This window comes from Ciconia boyciana, chromosome 8 (assembly GCF_034638445.1).
Source record: "Ciconia boyciana chromosome 8, ASM3463844v1, whole genome shotgun sequence".
Classification (NCBI taxonomy): Eukaryota; Metazoa; Chordata; class Aves; order Ciconiiformes; family Ciconiidae; genus Ciconia; species Ciconia boyciana.
Genome location: NC_132941.1, coordinates 20,300,052 through 20,326,684, shown reverse-complemented (window position 1 = coordinate 20,326,684; position 26,633 = coordinate 20,300,052). Strand labels below are relative to the sequence as shown.

At 37.4% G+C, this 26,633-nt stretch overlaps 1 protein-coding gene across 3 annotated transcripts in view; it reads right to left on the bottom strand.

Annotated features, from left to right (window-relative positions):
* Positions 1-26,633, bottom strand: part of USP3 (ubiquitin specific peptidase 3) — a 93,116-nt gene that overhangs the window by 17,584 nt on the left and 48,899 nt on the right. For all 3 annotated transcript variants that reach the window (XM_072869759.1, XM_072869757.1, XM_072869758.1), the window contains exons 2-4: positions 11,298-11,358; positions 8,785-8,916; positions 1,394-1,477 (exon numbers count right to left, since the gene is read on the bottom strand). In XM_072869759.1, the coding sequence (XP_072725860.1) occupies positions 1,394-1,477; positions 8,785-8,867 (167 nt within the window). In that variant the 5' untranslated portion in view covers positions 8,868-8,916; positions 11,298-11,358. The remainder of the gene's footprint in view (positions 1-1,393; positions 1,478-8,784; positions 8,917-11,297; positions 11,359-26,633) is intronic.

The following is a 26,633-nucleotide window of genomic DNA, read 5'->3' as shown; positions in this document are numbered from 1 at the left end:
CTGAAGAGTCGCCTTATTAGCATGCTACTTTTCACCTAAAATATTGGTCTTTTTCTTTAATCAAAGGAATACTTAATACAGAGTTTTCCATAAAATACTTATGTCAGAAGAATTGCCTAAGCCTTTAGAAAGACAACTTCAAAAAAAAAAAAATTCACAACAAAGTAAAGTTACCAAAAATCAAAAATATCTTCAGTGCTAGCACTTACGTATTATAGCTTACTTCTCTTAAATAAAAATACATGAGATTATAACATTTGTGTAATGCTAACACAAAGTTACAAGAACAATTATTTTCTACATCACTGGAAATTACTGGCCCCTCAATTCTACCAGTTCACAACTTCTCTCTAACAGCAAAGTCGTAACTTGTTCCAGATTTCGGGGCGTGGGGGGTGGGTGTCATTTTTTTTTTATTAAAAAGCCCTCCAAACATTCAAAAACTGTCATTACACACAATGGAAGACTCCATGGTATCATTTACCTCCCAAAGTGCTACATCTCCTGGACATTTCCGAAATACTAATGTGCACTTCTCATTATGCTTAAACATCTTTACACCTCATTACATACTCGAGAAGCCCATCAAAAAGAGAAAGGAAAATAATGAAAATGTTAACATTACCGACAGAGTAAGTGACACACTTAACTTGGGGAGGATCCAGAGACTTCCCAAAATCACAGCAATTTCTTAGCAGGAGTCCTGTTTGAACTCTGGGGCATTCAAATGTATTTGGAAGCACTGTACGTACACGTACTTCTACTTAGTATTATGTAAGATTTCCAAGCAAACTGTGAAAAGACTATTTGCTATCTAGCACTGGCCACAGCATCTGCATCACAAAGATTGTAATATCTACTTTTCAGTGGAACAGCTCCAGATAAAGGCAGAGGAAAAACATGTCTCTTCTGTATAATTCCAAGTCATAAGCCTTCTTAATCTTTTTGTTTGGAAACCAAATTATGCAATTAATATGAAGACTACTTCCACCTGCATTTTCACTTCAATTTCTCTCCTCCAGAAACTTGTTCTGGTTTTGACAAAACTATGATTCTGTTCTGGAAATTCTCCCATTTATATGGATAAACACGGTAATTATTGGCTAGGTAGCAAGAAAGTTAATTGCTATCTAAATTCCTGTATCACCATACACTGCTTCTACAAGATACACCATATAAGAAACAAAACATATGAGATCAGCCAAATCCATTCGTTCTCCACCTCTGCTTCTCACTGATGAAAAGGGTACTTAAACATACACAGTATCACACACATAGAAGGACCAAAATATGTACATTAAATACGTATATACATATAAAACAGAAATACCACTTAAATGATGCAATATTACAAATCCACCCAAAGCAGTCTGGATGTAAAGAAACTACTTACTTTTCCAAGTTCTGTAGGTGCTCTCTGACCTTCTGTACCAGGCCCAGCTTGGTATCATTGACTACAAAATCATCACAACGATAACTGCAAGAAAAACATTTATCAGAACGTGCAAAGGATTTCAATGAAATACTCCAGAACAGTCATGCAAGCCTATGTGCAGGAAGCACTGAAGTGCTTCAGTGGAAGATTACGAGGGGAACAGGGGAGCACAACACCTACATACTGAGCTTGGTTCCCTCTGAAAACTACTATAGCAAGGGAAGGTACAGGCACTATCTTACTGCATGTTTTTTTCTTCTAGCTCTGCTCTTTATTAGAAATCAGAAGCACGATGTACAGCTTGTCCCAATGCAGAATTCCAGTTCAACAAAAATTCAAACATACGGCGTAACCAAAAGCAGCATTAGTAGACAATCCATAGATTTATCAGAAAAGATCAACTGACATCAGGTAAACAGACTACAAAGTTCTTATTAATCTATAGCATAAATCAATTTATTTTAATACTGTAAAGCTATCATTAAAACCTGAGGTGCTGAACAGATACACACACAATTTAAAAGCTTCTGCTACAGAAAAAAGACCAGGGAAGATGAACTAAGAGATTACATGATTTGTCCAAAGTCACACCAGAAGTCTGTGCCAACTTGCCCCTCATGCTTTAACCACAAATATCACTCAATCTCTTATATATTTATTACATATACAGAAACTCTTATAAAACTTAAGCTAGTATTTTGAGCTTTTTCAGGGTAAGTGTGCAAAAGTAAGTAACTGAGCTGAAAAAGAGAGATAAGCTGATCCCCCCCACTGCCTCAAAGCAAATGTAAAGTGAAGCCAAATCAAAATGGCCTCTCAGCAGAAGCAAGGGTTACAAACATCTACAATCCTATAATGTTCTACAAAGATCTCACATTTCCCAAGAAGCAAACATGTTCGTTATAATTTAATATTCAAACTGTGGGCTTGTAATGCCTCATATAGTGCACAAAGGCAAAGGTTACAGACCATTTCTGAAGAGGGGGAGGAGGGTCTTTTAGGGAATGCTGAAAAAAATCCCACACCTTATTTCACTCTTTTCCCAAGTACATGTAAATCCACAGTGCATATATCGATTTGAAGAAATGAAAGGAGAGTAGCTAAGAAAACTGTCACAAGGAGAACACTGTTGCAAGATGCCATTACTTCTGCTGCTTGGCTGTATTTTAAACCACTAGCATTTCTTGCCCTCACAAAAAGGGGGAATAGAGGTCCCAGAGTGGTGTGGACCCTCTTATCCATGCTCCTTCTTCCATTTGTGAAGGAAAGACGACGCCTGTATACAGGGGTGGAGTAGTGGAAAGGGGAGGGGAAGGAAGGACAAAAATCCCTTAAAACCAAGAAACAAATGCTGCAGTCAGTAAGGAAGCCCAGCTCTGCAGAATCCACACCTGCACATCGGTAACTAAGAATTCTGTGCAGCCTCCTCGAGCCTCTCTCAAAGGAGGCAGTCAGCGGAGCGGCAGCCTTAACTGCTGTGCACTGGAGCTGGAGTTGACGTTCCACAGTACTCTTGCAGGGTTAGCCAAGAGCTAGCTCGAGAATTAGATAACCCGTATTCTGGCATGAGAAACAGGAAGGTAAGAAAAGACTTAACACCACTTACACCAGTTCTTTCAAGAGCGCTGTGACAAAAACGGAGCAGAGATTTGTCACAACTTCCCTTCCCCCATATCCCACAAAGGTAATTCAGCTCTGAGCAGTGTTTGTCAGCCCTGTGCTTACTGTGAAGCATCAAATTGCAGCTTCAAATTCTGGCAGGCAACTGAACGTTTCCTGTGAAGAAAACTAACTTACTTTGGATATGCTTAATATCAGAACTGTAGCTATTTCTCTCCTTTCCCTTTGGCACAGGACTGACTCAAATACGAAATACATCCTCATCGTCTCAGGTTACTCCTCTGCTGGAGCAGATCCATGCTCCGTAAGTTAATGAAGCTATCGACATCAGGCACAACTGGAATTTACAACATTCTTTGTTACATAAATCTGTGATGTAGTTCAAAGGCAACAGTATTGCTAGCGTTAATTCAAACACTGAATTCTTGAAGAGACTACAGAGTTGAGAAAGTAAAGGCCCTTGCCACCGAAAGGAGCCTGTAAGACCAGTCTGTCCAGGATCTCCGTTGATTTTTGCCTCTGAGAAGAGAAATTAATATGACTCTCAAGATTTCCAAACACTGAATGCAGCAGTTATGGATACTTAAGCAAGATCTAGAAATTTTAAGACAGCTATTTCCAGTAATAGAATTTATTTTTTTTAATTGCCACAGACCTAGTTAGTTTGGGAGGGCGAAGAAGTCTGTAAACGTGCTTATTTTTCAGCCATGTTTTAAGTAGTCCTATTCAGCTTTATCAGCAATCACCTCATGAACTGTTCCTGCATTTGCCACTCTCACAGGATGCCACACCTCAAGGACAACCATCAGAGCAAACTACCCAGGCCAGCTTTGGTGAGAAGTAAAAATGGTGCAGGTAGATACAGTACAGTGCAACTCCTCCCTAATACCAAGTGTGTCCACACCCCCAGGTATACTAGCACAATTACATTGCTACCCTAGTTGGGTGGCTACTAACACTTATAAACAGGGAATGAAAGCAGATGCAAGCTCACTGAAAGCCTCTAAGCAAACTGATTGCTGAAAGATGATTTAATACTTGCTCCTATGCCCTAAAGATCATGTTAACCTTATTTTTAGTCTGATCTCACATACCAGTTACATCTTTACATAAAATGGCAAGCTAGCAACTTCCCCAAGATGGAGGAATAAAACCAAATACATCATTAAATGTCAGGGTCCTTGCAACAGTGGAAAAATAATTTTAAGATTCACTTAAAAACAAGACAAGCTTCTTCTCTTTTTAATGGGCAGATTTTTTAAACCACCTCCCTTGCAACACTGAGGATTCAGCACTGCCACCAGTCTATTTTGGATAAACGAAGTAAACAGCATAGGAAGTAGTTTATGCTTTACTAGTTTAAAATTTGCTAAGCCCACACACCTTTAAGGTATACTGCTGAGAGATTACTTCCTATATGTGAAGCTGACATTCAAAACAGATGTTTAACTTGTCATCCTCAGAATTATCACAAATTAACAATACACTTCTTGCATACAGCAGTTCCACAATATGCTTCACAGCAATTGTACAGAACAAATTCTGTACTTCGGGGAGGGTCCCTTATATGGATTAGCACAATATTTTCCTCTCTATACACTTTCTATTTTTAGCACCTCTGCTACCTCCAAGGCCTGGTCTTTTCTGGCCTCCTTTGCTGCTAAAATGGCAGCAAGCCAGTGAATGTATGCACTGCTCTGGGGAACACTTATGCTTAGTGCTGGCTGTTTCAGTAGGTTATAGAACTTCATGCTATGTTTAAAAGCCCTGATTGGATTTGAAGAATTACAGGACAAGCAAAATTAAGAAAACCCAAGTTTCCTTAGTTGTACTAACACCATATACGAGTAAACTAAGAACTCAAGTTTTACTGTCTTGATAAACGGCTTTTTACCTTCTTTAATTTCCACTGACCGTAGAATGCAAAACAATGGTCCTCAGCAATCTCATTCTCAGATGCTCATGCACTAGCACAGTAAGCCTGTTTTTTAAATGGAACCACCATCACAAAAAGAAGACTAAAAAGGAAATTTTTTTAAAGTCCTTAGCACTTAGTTATTTTTACATCGGGGACACACACACACACGTCACTGACGTGAGCACAACCATGTCCCTTTAAGAGATAACAAGGAGGCTAATGGGTCAGAAATCTGACTTGCAAGTTGCATCTGGGATTAAAGGAACACAGGAAACATATGCAAATACATAAACAGGGCAACCTTCTTCTGTGCTAACCAACTGTCTGTGCACTAGCACAGAGAAAGCAAACTTACAAGAGTCCTCTTTCAGGAAATGTATTTCTGAAAGCAGGCTTCTTACACATATCATTTTACTTCTGGTGCCCAGAAAAACAACCACTAACACAGCAGGAGAATGCATTGTACAACAGCTTGAAGAGAAAAAGAGATCTGTAGTTCTTGTAAACCCTTTTTGCTTAGTACTTTAGAACTAACTGAAAGGCTGATTACCTCCAAAAAGGGGAATTCAGGAGTCTGTTTTTCTCAGTGCTTAGGGTCTCAAACATAATTCAGTTTGACGATTTAGTATTGCATCTACTGTCTCAAAAGTGACCACAGAATCAAGAAGAGAGTCATACTCTCATAATAAATAAAAGATTAACATTCTCCCAACTTTTCCACTGTGAAGACTGAACAGATGAATAGGAGGACATAGAAGAAAGATCAAAACTCTCTGGAAAGCAAATCACTAATTGCCCAATACTTAATAATACCTCAAGCATACCTATATTTTTCAAAACATTACCAAATTCATAAATACAATAAAAACGTCATCTCAGATTAAAAAAAAAATAATTAACTACCATCCCACCAGAACTGAAACATTTTCCTTTCAAAGCTATGTTGAAAGCTTGTGATCACGTAAAAGAAAACATACACACCTAGACTTCCACTCTGAAACGCAATTACAGGACACTGCTTGATCTGGTTTTGGTTTACAGCAAGATTGCATGTGAACTAGAAACAAAATTCAATAAACCATGGTAGGCTTCAACAGTCACATAGTATTTCTTCCCCTTGGACTGACAAGAATAGCTAAGGCAAACCCTGGACTGTGCTCTCATGACTGCATGAAAGTTTATGACATGGCCAAAGAAAAGCAAAGGATTAAATGCCTTCTGGTTAGAAAAGAGCCCATACAGGCCTGTTCACTGCTACTATCATGCAAGCTAAGGAACACAGTAAATTGAGATACATAGGATAAAAATGGAACAAGAGTAATTCCACTCAACTATGCAGTAAACAAAATGGCAAATAAAAATATAAAAGCCAGTACTGCATCAAAGTATCTGCATTATTTTTACAGTAGGAGTAGAATTCAGTTAAGTCTTAAGATGGTATTTTCTTGAATTTCAAATTATTGAGGTTGCCCACATAGCTACCATAAAATATTAATATTTAAGCAGAAGTTTACTTGAAAGAAACATCATTGCATCAACATAGCACTGTCTACTGGATTCATGTCTACACTGAAGAAGCCAACAAATAACATTTCAAAATTCAATCTCCACAGTAGCTAGTTATGACTCAAATTCACCCAACTATTTGCTTTAACTGGCAAGCACTATTTGATAGCAGCCCCTACAGTCCTGTCTGAAATAAAGGGGCAGAAGTTGGTCTGAATGCTTTCTGCTTCATCTTTACACATCTAAGCTCATTTACACTGAAAAAAATGGGTGCAATAACAAATCCAGGTATCTTTTCCTGATTATCAGGTGGGAAAAAACTGATATCCTAAATGAAAGCAAAGATACACTGCTTCTGAAACTTGTTCAGCTTCACATTAGCACAGGAGAGTTATAATTTGCTACTGAATTATACGCAACAGGAACTCCCCAAGGGAAAGCTCTCTACAATTAGTTCCAGTTCATCCATAGATGACTCAGCTTTCTACTTCAATTACAGCAGAAAAGACATCACATGCTAAACTGCTTCTCATCTGTCCTACCACAAATATGCTGTGAAAGAGCAGTGAGCTTCCTAAGTGCGTGCCTACCTGCTGCTCACAAGCATAGCTTGTTTCAGTAATAGATCCCACAGTCCTCAGTCTGGCTGTTGTCATTTTGCAATGCCCATATTGGATTCAGGATAAGGTCAGCAGGGTGCTCTGACTTGCTAGTATAACTCATTGAGCCTCAGCCAGTTGAGTATACTATTTGTCATAGTAAATGGAGATATAATCAAGACTTCCAATACCCTGCTAAAATTCCTCCACACATTATTACCTTCAGAGTGACTAGAAGACAGGTCCTACTTCAAACAAAACAAAACAAAAAGCCACAACGTAGAACTCAGTTGTTAACAGCATTAATCGTGAAAGTGGAATTAGCTTCCCACAGCTGTTCCAATGCTGGTAACCTGTGCATATGTATCACTTAGAAAAATTCTATGTTTTCTAATGTTTTCACATAGGAGCAGATAAAAATGCCGCTCATTTAAATAAAACGTAAATAGAAGTGAAATCCCCATACATCACAAAGCTACTCAAACCTTTCTTCTATGCTTAACATCCGTACAGCTTTTGTCATTGCTGTACACAGCATCCGAATAATTTTTTAGTTGCTCCAAACAAACAAAATTTCTTCAGGTGAGACCACTTAACTGTGATTTTATTTGCAGGGAATAAAAATATTTGTTACAGAAGTATTCCTCATAAAACTGCATACCCAAGCTTCAGCAAACAGATTTTTCCCTGATGAAGTACACAAAAGATACCCAATTATTTGAACAAAATACCCATCAGTGGAGCTATATACTCAGTAATTTTACAAGACCATAACTCAGATTTCCACTGTTCAAATCTTGCACTGCCACACTGCACAAGTAACGACATACATGGGAAACCATGAAGCTAACACGAAATGGGAAGCAGCTGTCAACAGTTTTGCTTAGGGCTGAAGAGGATGGAAGATGGTGAATGCACAAAAGCATTGCTTTCAATAGACTTCCAGTCTTTGCTCTTTGATGAACCACATCAGGAACCCAACATTACCAGCTTAACTATTAAATCTCCCTAAACAATGCTCATCTCTCACTCTAAGAAACTGACAGAATAAATCAGCCCAGGCCATTCTTCCCTTAAAAGAATCACTTCTGTGATTCTGCTACTTAATCTTGCCAGAGAGTTGACGCTGCTTCCCACCAGGATCTGTCCATCACTTTCCCAAACTGATACAGGTTGCACCAAATCTCCAAAAGAAAGATTACTTTCTTTCAGAGTGAAGAAAAAAATTAATATTGGAAAAAAACCCAAAACACAACACACACATACACACCTCAAGTTCACATCTCTTGGGCACGAATTATTGTGTATTACTTTACTTTCTGATATTCTGTCAAATAAAGGGTATGTGAAAGGCTCACCAATTTGATTGAAGGAGTAACTGCAACTGAACAGCAGCTTTTGCAATTAAAAGGTTAGGTTCTCAACATAACCCAAAGCAAACAGAGAAGCAACTGTGAACCACATAAATAGCATTTATTTGAAAAAGTTTCCAAGTCATTTGAAATGCGGGAGTTTAGCCGCAACCAGTGCTACAATACACATGCAAAAGGAGAGGGTTATTTCATTACTGTTTTTGAACAGCCAAGTCTGGAAATCAAGAGATTAAAGTGCTCAAAAATGTGTGTAATATAATGCTTCACAAGAGTCTAAAGTTTTCACCTTCTAGTATGTAAAAAGTTGTCAAATTGCGGCATTCAAACCCTTACCAGTATGTACTGTAACTACTGCAATCCATACACACAGTATGCTGAACTTTCTCTTGTTTCTCTGTTTTCTTATGATTGGTCATAGGAATCTGTGCATCTTCATAATGCTTTTTTGCGTGGCCATTCACATATCTAAAATAAATGAAAAACAAAAAAAAGTCTTATACTTTTAAACAGTTACTTAACCAACATTCATTGAAAATAAGAAGCAAAAAGGCAGCCTAATAAGCATCCAACATTTATACAGGCATTAAAATAGGCAATTCACCTGTGTGAAAACACCGGTTAAATTTTCTAACTTTTTACCCCTTTACTCTCCCATGTTGTCCAAATTAATCTCTCCATCTCCTTCACAGCAACCACAAACTGGCATCCTTGTACCAAACCCAAGGATCTGGGCCCTGAACAGACTGATCCACCTTCACAACTGAGAAAATCATTAGCTCCCTTTTTCTATATCTGTAATGTGGTTAGTTCTCCATATTGTTTTCCCATATACTTTTCTTACAGCTCTACTTTTTTCTCCACCCAACACTCATCATGTTTGTGATTACTTTAACAGTGTGCTGACCCCCACATGAAAGCACATCCATTTTAAGCTTTCCCATTCTGCAGCACGATTTAATATTAGAGCATTCTACGTTTTATTAATTTCATTAATTTGAAAGGCTCTAGGGCTTGGGGTCACATAACTGAAAAAGAAATCTAAAATCCTACAGCTCTTTTGCTGACACAATGAGCATTTTCACACTCAAAATTTGAGATCTAGAAATTTAAGTATCTTTAATTTTAAAAAGTGTCATTACAAATGCAAGATCCCTAAGTTACCAGCTGAAAATCATTAACACTTAGAAGTGCATGGCCAGACCTCAGGTGAATTCCCTCCTTCCCCATTTCTTGCTTGTTGAACTCAGTAATGCTAACAGATAGGAACTCTGTACGTGCTCCACGGTCTTTGTATTCTACACTTGTTCTCACATGCAGGTGTAAACAATTCTGCTAACGCAGCTGTGCTAGTTACGGCACTGAAGCCACAGGGTTACCAACATTGCTGTGCTGGCAGAATCCTACAGCAATTATGTCATAACCCGAACAAGACAGCTGTGCTTGCAGGAGTTGGTTTTCTGCCTAACAGTGCAAGTGACAGGTTTATAAAGCTATGCTCCCACCAGAAACGCTCTGCTGCTGTAACACAGTCACTAGTGTTCCCAATGACTCTAACCTGGAGGATATACTTCAAGTGAAAATCTGAAAAACTATTTCTCTTGCTTTGATTTCAAACATTATCTGAACAGAAGAATATGCTGTGTGCTTTCATGATCAGAAGTGCTCCCATTACAAGGTACATTACATTCTTCTCATTCAATTCTTTCCCATTCTAAGGATGGAAACAGTTTGAAAAGTCAAAACAAACTGCATAAATAACTGACTCAATGTCTCCTAGCTGCACACAAGAAAGGTCAATATGTGGACAGTAGTAATATTTTTTTTAAATTGGTAACAAGTAAAATATTCCAAATTATTTCCTTCACACCATCACATAACATGAAGTAGCTCCCCCTCTCTTAGCTCCCACCAAGTATAAATTTATAAAAGAAATTAATAAACAAAAAGAAAACAAAGGAGATTGTGCTGAAAACTCTGAATAAGAGACATTATTAAAATTGTGGCACTTACTGCTATCCAGATCAAAGAAACAAAACCTGGAGTTTATTGAATCCACTTTAAAAGACAAAGTCACCAAGTTTAATGATGCTTTTCCAGAATAAAAGCACACCAGCACAAATGCTACCCTACAGATAAAAACATGTTCACATCTCAGATACTGTCTAAATGTCAACACTAACTGCATTCTCATTAATATGTGCAACTCAAACATTTATGTAGCAGCAAATTTTCTACAATTATCCTGACATATAAATAACAGCATTGACTATATAATTCATCTACAAATTCTTTTGGTGTACTTCAACTAATACAGACAAAAAACAGGTATACTCTGAAGGAAGTCTGATGGTAGCTAGTCCTTATAAGTTATGGCAGTAACTTTGTTCCAAAACTACACTACAGTACATTTAAGGCATTTTCTGTCTAAGCTGGACAGTTGCTGTTTTTCTCAAAATAAGCTGTGCCATCTTTGGATTTGTGGGTTTCCAAAAATTCTTATTGGTTTAATCTTATTACAATAGAAACATCTTTTACAGAATGGAACTTTATAATAATCCACTGAATTAGCAGTTCTCCAGGTACTTTTTGAGCTGAGCAATCACATTCACCATCCACTTTTCTTTTGGAAAAAAAATTATGTTGAGTAGAATCTCTGGACTCGCACAAGGTAGCAAAGAAGTGTGTTCAGTATAAATATACAATGTTAAATGAAATCATTAAAGGTTTATTTCGGGGAATTATAAGGCATTCAGGAAAATTTTGAATTAACTGCCTCAGAGTCGAGCCACAAAGGGAAAAGATAAAGGTCTGATGAAAAGATCTGCACACCAACACTTTGTACCCACCTTCCACAATGGACACTTGAGCACGTCAGACAGACCCATGGACTTTTATTTGACCGACACACTATAAAAGATTTAAAAAAAAAAGAGCGTCAAATTAATTTTTAAATTAGTAAATTAATTAGTAAACGAACAGACTGAAGAGCTATTGACACTAAAGCACATTAGCCTTCTTCTGGCTTGGGTTTTAGTCACAGGTTACACACTTACCTGTTACTTTCCACGAAAAATTTAAATATTTTGTTTGTATTACATCCACATGAGGTCTACTTGATTTTGCAATACAATACAGAAATAACAGAAGCACAAGTAGCAAAAACACTGGTAAAGTTTAAAAACCTTTCTTTTGGCTTTTGATAAGGCAGTCCACCAAACACATGAAAAAAAGCCACACCACTTCACTTCTGTTTCATAAAACTAGTTATACAAGAAGCCATTTTAAAGAAGATATTGCAAGAAAGCCTGGTAATCTGATAAGAAACACACAGAATAAATTACTGTGCAGTGCATGACAATACGCACCATTTATACCATACGTATTCGTATGCTGCAGTGCTGGTAAAGGCTTTATCCATAAAGATTTTTACCCTTTCAGTCACGCACAAGAAGCTGAAAGGTTAAAATGTAACACAGTGCTGTGCTTTGCAATCCATTCAAGACACCAGAAGATGTTATCTAATTTTTTTAGCTGTCTTCTAAGTCTAGAAAACTTAAATTAAACAAACATGGATGTTTCTAAACTGAAGGGCTTAAAGGGGAAAAAACAGCAGATACTAGAAAATGATGAAACCCCATCCCAGGGTAGTCATAGAAACGGGATATTCCAACTCCTACCCCAACCCAGTAGCAAAGTCTGCAAATTCAGATTAGAAACAAAAATCTCAATAAATAACCCATGTAGCCAGAACATAGTAAAACAGGCAAGCAGAGAAAATTTTCTATTAGTCAAGTCAAGAAAAAGTATATATAAACAATAGCAATTTTGGAACTGTAACTAAATCGATATTGAACACTCAAATTTTGAGAGGAATTCCAATTTGGATCATGTCATTGAAGGAGGAATGCTATGATATACAATGCTTAGATTTGAACGAAGTAAAATGTTAACAACTATCCATTACCACAGAATTTCCAGAAATAGCATTACACTTTCAAATACCCAACTAATATGATGAGAAAAGAAAAATGAAATGCTAAGTGCACTTCTGCAAGGGCAGAAAACAACAATAAAAAGATTACTTCAATTATCCCAAAAATACAAAAGGGTATGATGCCACCTAATTTTGCACATGCTATAAATAACTGCTTCTTGGAGCAGCCAGTCAAAAAAGTCACAGAGGAAAAATAAGACACCAGAAACACGAGGGTCTGCGAGGCCGGGGGAAGAAGGGACAAAGAGAAGATGATTAAATCCTAGCGTACATGTAAATTATTTATATTGTTATTTATTGTCAAAAAGCTTGAGAACAGCCTTCCCTGTCTGGAGTCACACATTACAGAAAGGAACTGGGGAAACTGACACACGCACAAAAGCTGCTCCAGGGCAGGATCACCAGAGCAGGCTAATTCAGGACTTCTAGCAAATCTCAAAAATACGTTCACCAAGCTACAAACCATGGTACGTATCAAACTGTTAATATCAAAGACTATCAGAGAAAACTAAGCTAACAAAAGTGAAAGAAGTTTCTTTAACAAATTAAATGCTATTAAAAAGAAAGAGGAAGGAGGGGGTCAATTTTTAGTTGGGAGAGAAGTGACTAGGCTTAGCTGTTTAGAAGAGCTAATACACTTTTCCACCGTTAGATTTCGCCTTTTTTATTTAAATCAGATGGAAAAATAAACTACCTAATACTGCTTCTTAAAGAATTGTTTCCTGGATTTGAATTCATTATTACAAATAGTTATATTTCAATTCACAGGCCCAATCCAAGGAATGTTTAAAACTAAGAATTTTACTATGTTCACTGGAAAAAAGCGCATACCACAGAACTATTATTTGAAGTAACTACTTTAAACTCTTTACTAAAGACTCCAAAATTGTTTTCTTCAACTGCTGCAATTATTACTTTGAGAAACGCATTTTCTCACATCTCAGTTTTCTGGTTGTGGTTTTCCAAAACCCTATTTTCCTATTTCTAAAGTTGATGAGTCCCCACAACTGTGATGGTAACCTTGCAATAGATAGAGGACAGCCAAGTAGAGCTGTTTTGGCTTGCATTTCAAGTCAGAAAAGTAGAAGAAGTTTGTCTAATTTGACCAAAATGTTATCGAGAAAACCATTTGGCACTGGCAAACAGAAGAGAAAGGTAAGACCTTAAATAGTTATCAGTTAAAAATGGGCTAAAAATGGACCACCAGTCTAACCTGATACAATTTTATTTTCCTGAATTACACAAACTGAAAGGTAAAAAATTAACCGGAAGGAAACAGAAGCCAAAACCATTCATGCACTTAAACACAGATTAAGTGCTGCATGAACAAACCACTACCCTACATTTTCCTTGCCAGGAACACAAACATAGTGTTAAAATCCCAGCAGAAATCTCCCACTTTGAAGTAACATTTTTGCTTTCACTATGTTATCATCTGTGGACAGAACTGGTTCTCAACCAGTAGGTCAAAGCATTACAATGCAAACTATTATTCTTACTTTCCACCATGTACCACACAATTACAATTTCACATTCAGGTATTTTAAAAACCAACACTGCTTGCTTGTCAAGTGTTAAATTATACTGAAGCAGTATAAACAGAGCCAGCAAATGAGTCCACCAACTCTGCACAATGCCAAAAAAATAGTGATCACTAAAATGTTCCATCTTTCATATTGGGGAATAGGAAAAGATGGCTCATTTATTTGCTTTAACTTTTAGGAAGAACTTTGCTCCAATTGCATCACATTAGAAATGTGTAGTTTATCTTCTGCACAAACATCTCCTCCCGCAAAGAACTCAAATAACACGGCAGTGACTCCCACTAAGATTAAACACAGAAGCCAGTATTAAATTTGTGACCTACAGTTGCTCTGTTCTGAGAGGATTACACAATTGATTTTTTTTAAAGGTTGCTGAAGATTGTATTCTGTATTCCTCTGAGGTTGGCTCCGTAGATAACTGCATTAAAGCTTGGCTCTCTAGGTATTCCTCAATTCAGATCTTGAAGCAGTTACTGTCTGTTACTTACTATTAATAAATTAGATTAGGCCGGTAGCTTCAGGCATTAGTCAGGACTCGAACAAGACAGGCACCATGGAATGCACAGCAAAAGTGCAGTCACTGCCCTGAACTGCTTATAATTAAAGGTAGACAGTTTGGCTTCATCTGTAGAGAAAGTGCATGTTATTCCTTTCAGATGTGGTACTGACATGAAGGCACTAGGCTTAAAAGTAGACCAGAAACAAGAGACACAGATCCATAGCAAATCCCTTCTCAATTCAAAGCACATTACACAGCCCTGGAACTTGGCCCTTAAAACAGACTTGGGTGTTCAGGACTTTCAGGTCAGACAGTTGCACAGAACTGTGAGGAAAGACTCTCAAATCCATTTGTACAGGTACGTATGTCTTCCCTCAATAATCAGTATTCCAATTGGGATTTGGGTTTTTATTTTTTTTTAGTGCTGTTTAAAAAAAGAGGAGGAGGGGTGCACTACGTAACTTTATTCCAAAGTAGGGGGTGCTATGTTCAACAAACATCTTAACCACATTAAAAAAACCTTAATTATCTGTGTTTGTAACACTTTATTTAGTGGTATACAGGCTAAGGAACATTGGCTGCTTTCTCAGCTTGAACTAAAGTGGCTACTGCCAACGGTTACCAACTGCCTCATTTTGCTCTATTTTTAGAATAACTTCAAGTGGTTAGGCAAAGATGATACTAACATGTCAAAAGAAAAGGGAAAGCAAATCTGCAATGCCACAATGTTGTCTGAAGCAGTAAGTCATTTGCCATTTTACAACAGCATCAGCTTATTCAGAAGCTTAGAAACGTAATTTTTCATAATGTAATAGGAAGGGGAAATACAATCTTTTACAGAACAATTTCTCTAAGTGAAATTGAATACTCATTTGTTATACAGCCTACAAAGCCCTCTGTAAATGAAGAGGAGTATCAATCCATCCTCAAGAGAGCAAACACCCCTACATACAGACTCATACGTAACTATGGGAACACACTGAGATGTCCCTCCCCCTCCAGCTTCCACTTTCTGTAAATCATCCTGATAAATAATGTTCATCTAGTTATGCCAAGTAGAACGAGTAAGATATGGCTAATCAGTTTGGCACTCTCATCACAGGGCCCCCACCCCATCTTACCCTCATGATCACTCAAGTACGTACTTCTGAATCTTGACTTTTTTTTCCCCAAAAACTCACTCCAAGTGCAGTCTTGTGGAGCATGAACACTCCTGGCAAACACTGTATTCCTTACAGAAAAAAACTGCAGATTTCCACTGTAGGAAAGTTACAACTATGTAGAAGTATACAAACAACCCCTGAAACTAATAGTTTTGTTTAAATAGCACACTGCATAATTTAGAAACTGGCAAAAGAAAAAAGAAGCAGGAAGAGGAGGAGACAAACAGGAAGCAGTTTCTGTAAGGCAGCCAAGTTAAGAAACCTGCAAGATACAGCGTCCACCAGAGATCTGGCAGTAGTGCAGCCATGTGATCAATGCAAACCGGTGACTTCGCCAGTCACGGGAGCACAAGTGACCTGAGGCCATAGCTACTACAGAACTGTGCTTACATCCAAGTTCTAAAATAGTCCTTTATTACAACACTAAAGAAAAGGCCACAAAATATCAGCACAATAAGAGCAATACTTTGGTCCTTCTGTTAAGACCACGTTGAATGGAAACAAGATTAGGGTCATTAAACTACCAATAGTCTCCACAGCCTTTACAAAACAGCCTGGACTTTGTTCTCAAAAGGAGCTGTACCAACACTACTATCTCATAGTATAATTATATGGTTAAACTACAATCACATAATGACCTGCACGGAAACATCTTTGGACTAAGTGACTTTTTCAGTTCAGTTTATGATGGTATAGTAGATCAGCTATACTGATATAAGCTGAACTGAAAAAGGCCACTGTTACTCCACTCTGCATCTGCACAAGGAACAGTATTTACATAGTTGTGGCTGCACTGGTATACTGATCCTGTGCTGAGCAAACTGTCCCACATACATAAGCATTTGGTGACACACACATATATATGCTACATCTGTAGAGCATGCTGTATGTGTGGCATGTATACACATGCTATACGTATGCATGTGCGCATACACACATATACTTGCGTATCTCCAAAAAAAAAAAAAAAGGCAAGAATACTGTTGAAGTATTCTAGAGAAATAGACTTACTTTTCCTTTCCCATATCTTTAACTTCATTTTGCCTAACAATCCTTCAGTGCCCTGCTTAATTCAGATTTGGTAGCAAGACAATGTTACGTTTTGTTCTACGTTTTGCTCCTAAAAGAGCCTGACAAATGCAGCAAAAAAGAGCTGGGCAGTCTCCCTTAACAACATGTGAAGAAGAAAGAAGCAACAATCTGCATACCAAAATGTGAAACCCCTGCTTTGTGAAACACGATCCTTCTGTCTGTGACACATCAGGCCTAAGGAATCAGACTAGAAGCTGCCTCCTCCAAAGATCTGGAAGTAAAGGTGAGAGAAACTCGCAAGCAAAAAATCCTGGGAAACAATCACAAGTGGTGGGAATACAAAACTCTGCACAAACATTTAACCAAAATTAGGCAAACCTCTTTAGTAGTAAGATCTCAAATGCAAAGTTTTTCAATCACAGGATTCAGAGCATTTCTCAGAGAGCCCACTTCCATTTTACAGACTGAAAAATGGAGAATGAGAGATCAAGTAATTTACCAAAATAAGTTTATCAGCATACATGAGAACTGAGCCTACTAGCCTTAACACCTTAGTCCTTTTATGTCATTTTACTTGCAGGCAAGGGTAAGACATCCCAAAACTCAGCACTCCACACAAAACTTTTAAGGTGACTTGCCAAAACAGCTCTGAATTAAACACCTAAAACTTCCCATATGCAATACACAAGCAATATCAGGCATCTGAGAGCATCATCTATGAAAGCCAGTATTCTAAGTAGGGAATTGCTCAAGTTATTAGCCTATGAGAAATATCAAGGAGACAAACGTGTTGGATGTTGTCCCTGCTCTGGGCTTACGTGCTGGGGCTGCAAAAAAGCTCTGCCCACCACTGGAATTTACAGCTCTGGAACTCCCTCTGGATGCAGGCACAACTATTCAAAGACTGAATAAAACAGCTGAGGAGTTTTCTCCACACAATACCCATTCATTCAAGATGTCAATGCCCCAGGTTTAATGCACACACCTCCTACCCTTGGAAGACCTTCCTTCCAGACTACTACTAAGTGCTGAGGGAGGACTGACAACTCCTTTTGTTAAAAGATGGCACTTCCCATGATATTCAGGGGAACAGTGAGGCAAAGCAAGAGAGTGTGACTTTCACCAAGCCTAGCACTTACAACTTTTACCTAGGCTGCAGTCTCTGCAGCAATGAATATCCATGCATTCCATAGTCAAAATCCACCAGATGAAACATTCAGTCGTTAGAATTGAGACTGGAACCCAGGATTTTCCACTTACAATGAACTGTCCAAATCACAACATTACAGAGCCATGTGCACTCTTTCCTTCTGGCCCATGAACTCGGTTATAAACCAGCATATACAATAAAACAGCTTCTCAGAGCAAAAATTAGAAGTCTTACTCATCACAGAACATCAGTCAAGATTGTAGGACATCTGGATATGTGCAGAATCAGACACTCGGGCACTGAAAAAACACTTTACTAGAAGAATCAAAGCAGCCTAAAAAATACAGATGTCCTCCAAGGTAAGTCTGCATGTAAAAATTCAAAACAGGCAATATAAGTTACTTAGTACTAAGTACACATGTATTAACACAACTGATCATGTTCCCAGTTTTTGACTTCGCATTCTTTTGTGTATTTAAAAAGGCAGTTACTACGAGCATACATGCAAGCTTTATTATCTGAACCTATTGTCTGTTGACATTCAGGAGGAATCAAAAATACTGAAATGAGTATCTCAACTAAACATGTTGTCAAAATCTTAAGACAGGACAGGCATTAACATACACAGAAACGTGCTAAGCCCAAGTAGAATGCTAACATTATTTCACAATCTAGGAGTAGATTCCAGAACTTAAATACTGAGTTAAACGTCTATGGTTGGTGATTGGGATTTTTGGGGGGTTGGGGTTGTTTTGGTTTTTTTGGGAGGGGGTGGGGGGTGTTGGTGTGTTTAAACTGTATACACATTTGGTAAAAGTACCTGCTCTACATTTTGAGAACTTAAGGCTAGTCAATTCCAGATGAGTAACTGTAATGAAAGCCAGGTGACTGAAAAAGGAAGTAAATGTTACAAGAGTATTTTTTAAACCTTTGAGTAGGCTAAAATCCCATTCTAGGCAGAGAATGCAGAAAAAAGGAACGTTATAGGCTTTGAAAACTAGACACGTTCTACACCTTACATACAAGCCAACTGTTTTACCTTTTAGGTTTTAAAGAATATTCCTATTGGTTTTCAAACTTCATTTCACATAAAGTTCTTCTTTCTACCCTACCCTCAGCCCCATTACAAGAAGTTCATAAATGGACTGAACTTGTTCTAAACTGTTTGATATTAGAAAAAGAAATATTCTATTTAACGGCATTTTACATAAGTTTCATTTGTTAGACATCTTTATTGCTATTTTAGAAAAACAGCATTCTAGTCAAAATGAAACCAGACAGAAGGGGAAATGGTTTTGAATTATGCTATTTAAAATGTTTTGTTTTAAAATCAGCTAACACCTACATACTAGAGGAAAGGATAAGAAAAGATGAAATTTAAATTACATTTACATCAAAGCAAGAGAATTTACAAGGAAGCAAGTTTCCTGGTAAGCATTACTAACAATACAAAAATGTTAACCATTCTTTCAGTGTTTCACACCCTCATAACAACGAGATGCACAATGAATAGAAGTCTCAACAATACCAAGTCTGAGCCTGACTCAAATCACATTCAAATGTAAGAGATTTCAAATAGACTCTAAAGAACATTTAAAGAAAGAAAGAAACAAACAAAAAAAACTACCCTCATTTCAGCTATGGAAAAAAAAAGTTATTTCTTCTGATATTATCTTTCAGCCAAAACCAGAAAGATTAAGTTTTTAGTGAGAAAACAAATAGTAAGTCATTTTGTATAGTGAGTGAATTTATGAAATCAGCTAATAATTGTGCTTATGTATAATGGTATGTGTGGTTTCCTCCTCTTTGTCACTAAATAAAAGCATTGCTCAGTCTCATATAAGAAATTTCACAGATGGTTACAGTGAACCAATCTATTACAATGGAAAGCCATATATAATTCAGACATACTAAACAACAACTGAGTAAGAACATAAAACACGGGTAGGTGAACAATTTTTCATAGAATAAATAGGTCACTGAAGTCCCCAACACATTCCTAACACTGAAGAATGTTTGTCAGAGAACAACGTCATTAGCTTCATCTGCATGTAATTCACCTCCCCAGTTAGGCTCAACCACATTGGCTTACAGTTCGGTATTTTGATTACGCAACCAGAATTCCACACTGAAAAACTTGGAAGTTAAAAAATGCATGCTTTTTTATCTGCCTATATTCTTAATCCAGTAGTGGAAAAGCAGACAGGTAGGTAAGGAAAATGTATTTCAATCGGTGTAAACAGACATGTCAGTTCCTGAGGAAGTGGTTAAACGAACGGAAAAAAAAAAACCACACAAACACAAAAAGGTGCAAATCCAAAGTCATATCACCTATAGCAGCAATATACAAAGACACAGAGCGTGCTGTGCTGCTTCTTTTGTTATGGTAAAGAAATAAGATCACTTAGCACTACCAATCACACAAACAGGTAGTTAGCTCTCAGGCTACAGTAGTGCCATATTTTTTTGGTAATTTAGTCTTTCTACATGTCAAGTCAAACTTCAGGTCAAGAAATCTCAGCGTTTGATCTTCCTGCATATACCACATAAATCACATCCTACCTGAAAGCAACAGGGAGAAAACATGCATTATTTAAAAAAAAAAAAAAAAAGTAACACACCAGTAGCAGGCTTATTTTACTGCACAATCATAGCCAAAAGCATTTTTTAAAAAATTATGGCCTCTATTTCTCCTTTACATTCTAAAAAAAATTTCTAGTGGTTTGGCTACGTTGATAACTAATTAGTATCCAAATTTAAATACATAGATGCACACACATATCTACTTATCTATTTTTAAATTAAATGCTTTCTAGCCCTCACCGATATTGCTCCTCATTATAGTAGTAACATGCCAAGAAAAAACAAAGTTGTTCAATCTTTATGTTAGAGCGAGACACACAAATATTCATTTTCAGACAGCAGCCAGAAAAAGCACAGCAAAGCCAACAGTGTAACGTAATTTTTAAACCCTTAAGGAAAAGAATCTTCTTGAGTCAGTTAGCAATCAATCTCAGGTCAAAACATTCAAGCTGGAAATAGGAGAGAAAAGAGGGGAAAGACAGCAAAAAGGCTTCTTGCTTTCTTTATATAAACTAGTAATTAATTTACTTATTTGTAGTCCACACTATTTCATCCCTACTTCCCCAATTCTAGCGAGACACATTACTAACTATCCCTGTGAACAAAAAAGAAAGAAATCAAATGCGCAGTGGACAAAAACATTACCAAATGAAAAACTTATGAACCAAAGGTTAAAAAAAAATAAGTTTAAAAAGGGTCATGGCTATCTTGAGAAAATGCCCCTGTATTTTGACACGGACAAGCAGATGTTCACATTCACACAGAATCCTAAATGATGTACCTATGAATTACCTTGAAAAATCAGTATCTGCCTGCTTGCTAAGGACACGTTTGCTAAGGTCCTGCTTTGATAAGGACCTGCAATCCCCACCCTCAAGCCTGATAGTACCATGTCGCTGTAAAGTTAAAAAGCTGTCTGCTTGCAATATTGCGGGGGGGGGCGGCGGGGGCGGCAGCGGCTAACTTCCAGAAGAATCACCTTATTTTGTCAGGTTGCCTGTGGGTATTGTGATTAGATTCAAATGGGTAATAAAATCTGTCAAAGAAATTTCATAACTATGTTTACAAGATCCAAAATTACACAAGACGTTCCAAAGGGGGAAAAAAACCCCAACCACTAGAGGATTGCTTTGACATACCAGTTAAGATTGCTGAATGATAAGTGTATTCATTGTGTCACGTACAGTTTAAAACACCCTCTTATAATCAAGGAAATGAATCATTAAGGACACAAAATCTTACACTGCTCCTGTAACAAGGACACCATAAAGTTATCAGATATTATTCTAATTCACTCTACAATAAAAACTGTTTCCTCCAATAATCTCAAAATAAAAGTCAGAAAGGCCTTAACTAGTTTTCAGATCTAAACTTCTGATTAAGTTGCACTTTTTAACCTCCATGGATTATTTTAATTAATGGCCTTTAACTACTTTTTACCTAGGGAAAGAGTGTTTATTAAAACAGAAAGCAAAGCATGAATGGGTAACTAAATGAGGTGAGTGGCACATAAATGGCCCAAAGCTTAATTTCATTCCAAACACTGGGTCTGAAGCTTTCACTCTATGAACCTCAGACACAGATGCAACAAAAAAAATTAACTAGTCTAACTCTGTCAGCCTTGGGCACCTTGCAACAATCAGAAAAACAGAGTAAGAATACATTGATCTTGTTTAACACCTGCACATCTTGAAGGGCTTGGGAAAGGCAGGTGAAAATTATTATCCTGCTTACATTTAAGCCAGCCATAATGAGATTTGCACTAATCTGTGGATAAATCAAGAGTCTGCCATGCACACGAGTCTGTCTCCTACACATTTGTGCGTGTCATATATCCCACTTCCACAATGCCTCAGACTATCCTGTCTCCTTACCATATGGTACACTTTGAAGAGTCATTTCAGAACACTGATTTTTAGTTAGATCATTAAATACTTTGGAACAGTCATTAGTAAAATTTGTCCTTCAAAATTTATCTTCAAAATCATCATGAAGACTAGATCAAGTTTCTAAACACAGGCAATACATTGAATGTCTGCCTACTTCTTGCCTCTGAAGCAGTTTCTTTCCCAACTAGTGTTCAAGTTTAGTGACAGGTTGTGATTTGTTGAATATAAACAAATATTTGAAGAGAAAAATCTAGAAAATATTAATCACCATCAATTTAAGTTTATTGACTTTTAAAAGATACCAAGCATTTGAAAACAAAGACTCCCCTCTTTTGTAATTAAAAGGAAAAATAGGTCTAGCTTATGAGACCAAAGTTGAGACCCTTACCCTACCTCAATACACAACAATGTACATCTTCTAATAGAATCAGTTCCAAAGCACTATGCTTTATCACACAGATGAAGATAACTACTGCCCCCATGGTTAGCTCATACATCAGTAACCAATACAAATGGAAAAAAAATTAACAGTTTTAAAGGAAAACAAGACTGAGTCTAAAAAAAACCAAATCTAACAAGCTTTACTTAAAAAGACAGCCAGGGAATGAATTTAAGGAGACATAACAACCTATAAAGTCTGTAGAGTTACTAATGCATTCCTGCATTGCAGTGACCCAGAGAAACAGATGAAAAACTACCCAACTTTGAAGTTAAATGTGACTGAATGAAAAAAGGTAAATTTTTTAACATACTTATTTTGTGACTTAAATTTCAGAATAAATCTGGCAATTTCCAGCCCAAATTCATTTTTCCAGATGTAGGGTGACAAATAACCTTCACACTTACAGACCATTAGGTCCGCACACTGTCCATGAGCTTAGCCTGAGTCTACATGCAGCTTACTGAACAGAATTTTTCACAGGAAGAAGGTCCTACCTACCCCTCTCCAGTCTCAGTAAGTTTTCTCTCCTTCTCCTGTATTCTAGTGAGAATGGAAGGAAAGAGGAAATTAGGACCTCTGGTAATAAAAGGAAAAGGCAAAAGGAGAGACAAATACTCACGGAGATGGAGAAGAAATACTAACAAGGAACTGAGATGAAAAAAGGAAAGCCTAGACAGTTACAGACTGTGTACCTGAGCTTTTACAGTATATTTGTTTTGGCATAGACTGCAACAGTCCAACGCCAAAAAACACAGTGTGGCAGAATGCTGTTACCCACCCCAATGAAAAGAGAACAGTGTAAATGAAAAGAGAACAGTGTAACTGATTTAACTGAGAAACAAAACCAAAAACTGACTGGGGGATTGGGGGGAGGGGGGTAGGGCAAACAAAAAAACATCAAAAGCAGTCTGACCCAGTATAGTCATGTTCTTGGAAGTTCTCCTATTCAGCCCCAAACATTTGCTCTCACATATAAATAAAGCATTCAGTGATATTCAGGGTTATTCTGAACTAACTGAATTTACTAAGTAATTTAGTAAATTACTTCAAACACAAAAAAAAATGTCATTAATTCAAGTCAGCATGTGGATTTCCACCATAATCATCATTCACTAGGCCTCAAACAACTTCCTCGTGCTAGCTCTCCTCTGTACTTTTTATGGTCCCAGCATCATTTGCAAATGCCACAATGTATGTTTCTGACCAACTGTGAAATCACAGCTCTTATTCAACAGAAGTTAGAATGCAAGAAACAGATGAGGCAAATATATTTAGCTTTTGCAGGAAATAACAGTCTACAGCCAGAATTGCTCTTCAGTATCTAACAAAATTATGTTATTTAAGAAAAAAAATGTATTCAACTGACAGTGATCTGAAAAGCAACAGTTTTAAGCATACTTCAGAAGTACAATTCCCCTTAAAAAAAACCCCCAAATCAACAACAAAAACACCCCACACCCAAAAAAACCCCAAATCTCAGTTTTGGCAGACACAGTCCTATCTGTCTGCAGTTATTCTTCTAAAGAAAGAAATTCAAATTCTACATTGAACAATCAATGAGTCCAGTGAGAACTAATGAATCCTCAACCATGCAGAAGAAAAAGTTGGAAAGACTCTTCAGACTTCCACAGGTGTGCTTAGAAGATTGCAATCTCACTTAGGTGAGGCATGGCTCCCTGTGGTTTCATGAGTCTATGAAAAGTTGTTGAGAAATACCACATCTGAGCTGTTCCAGAGTACTTTTCATAATTACATGATTTGCACAACAGCGCTGAAGGTGTGGCACATCATACATATTCAACTGATTCAGCCTGTGACACTTTGCAGTCTTGCCAATGCCTCTAAGCTACTCTGCTTCCAACTTCAGCAGAAGTTTCAGAAATTAAAGTGCATGGAAAGACTGCACTCTAATTGGAATTAGCAGACATCTGCATGCAGTATTTCACGTGACAGCACCGATTAAAAGCCATTTTCAGTTTCTGTACAATGTCTACTTTATATATATTAATCTCCTCTCCTCTTAAATGCCCAATTACAACAACAACAACCTGCTTCTAGATCTGCAAAAAGACATTCTGTGCTCTCTTTTGATAGTCTTACAGCTCCTCAAAGCAAATGCGTGCTGCTTTCTGCATCACTTACTGTACAGAGCACGCTTGACCGGATTAAATACTCAGGGGAAAGCATGCCATTTTCTAAACAGGAGCAGTTAAACTTCAAGGACTTCCAAACTGCACAACAGTAACATGACAGACGTTCTAGAGACACTTAAAAATTAACATACACCATTACTCTTTTAATTTGGAGCAAAAACATTCATACTTAGATCAACATACTTGTCAATGCTTCCTCTTCCTGCTTTTTTAAGAGTCCTCCTTCCTCACAAGATCTCCGTAACAACTCTGTCAGGTAGCTTCAAGGGGAACTGATTTAGGCCAAAAGAGCAATTCAGACTGGTGTACATGCTGCTCTAATCAATTCCTTAACTTCAGTAAAGCTAGCTTCCAAATATCAGCATCAAATGCAACACGCTTCCATTACATAATGACACAATATTCAATACCAAACAACAATATTCAAAGTGCCTCCATATTACCTTCTGAAGTTATCGTTGCAATCAGGAGAGTTTTTGTGGCAAGCCGAGGGGTTCTTAACCAATATGCATCACTCGCTCAGTTTGACAATTCCAGCCCCCCAAATCACAGAAACCCAAGATAATGATAAAAATAGCTACTGGCAGTCTGAACTAAGAACTCGCTCTCCAACCTATTCTGCAATGTTTTGCTATCACTGGCAGGTCACATGGCTGCCAGAAAGCTTCCTGTATCAGTATCTTCGCTTACTCTCCTTTTCTGGAAAGGTCAGCAGCAACTCGGAGCAGGACTGACAACAAGTTCTGAATCATTTTAAGACAATGTGCTTGATGAGAGATGCCTTATTATTACAGACTGCAGAAAATTACCTTCTAAATATTTTTCTCCAACTGAGGCAACACCACCAACAAAAGAACTAAGCCCACAGAACCTTAGAAAACAGCAATAGCAATGCATTAAATTTTGACAAGGTATTAATTTATACATGGCATTTTCTCTGTTTAATTTTATATTACCCAGTTGCTGCAAAACCAGCAAGTAACAAATGGTATTTATTGTGAACTCACAGAAATCAATATCACATATCTTTAAAAAATTTATTCTCACTAAAATGAGCACAAACAAGAAAGAGACAGTACTCTATATACCATTAGGGAGTTAATGTAACAATAATCACATATTACTAGCTGGAACTGAAAAGGGAGGCACTACATTTTACTATACTGGTAGGAATGCAAAATTCATTTTTAAAAAGAACAATTTTCATTTGCTTTAAATTAACAAGAGCCTACTGTTTGTTCACTGGAATGTTTTAAATTCAATGTACTTACCTTCTTCTCTAGCCACTTGTTAAGAATTCAGTAATTGTCTATGCAAGTACTGTGTGACTTATTATCTTAATTTTCTTAAAAAGCATAGCAAACATAGACACTCCCCTAGACATGGTATCGTCATCAATCTATTCAGTTCCCCAAAGTGTCCGGCACCTTCTTCCTGACTCCCAGCTGTAATAAATCAGTTGATTGCCAGCAACTGGCTCTCCCTGTAAGTGCTGGTTTGGGAGAAACACCTCTGAACAACAAAGAAAAATTTGTTCTAATCGCTGAACTTCTTTGTTGAAAGCAGCATACCTAACAGTCCTGTAGCTGTAAACTGGCTAATTTTTGAAGTTGGAAACTTATATTAATACCCGAGCATATGTTTTTAGTTTTGGTAATTTTATCTTTTTAAAGTTCTCTGAAGGGTGGTTCCCTACTGCCATATGCTTCTGGTTGACAATTTTGCTTACCCTT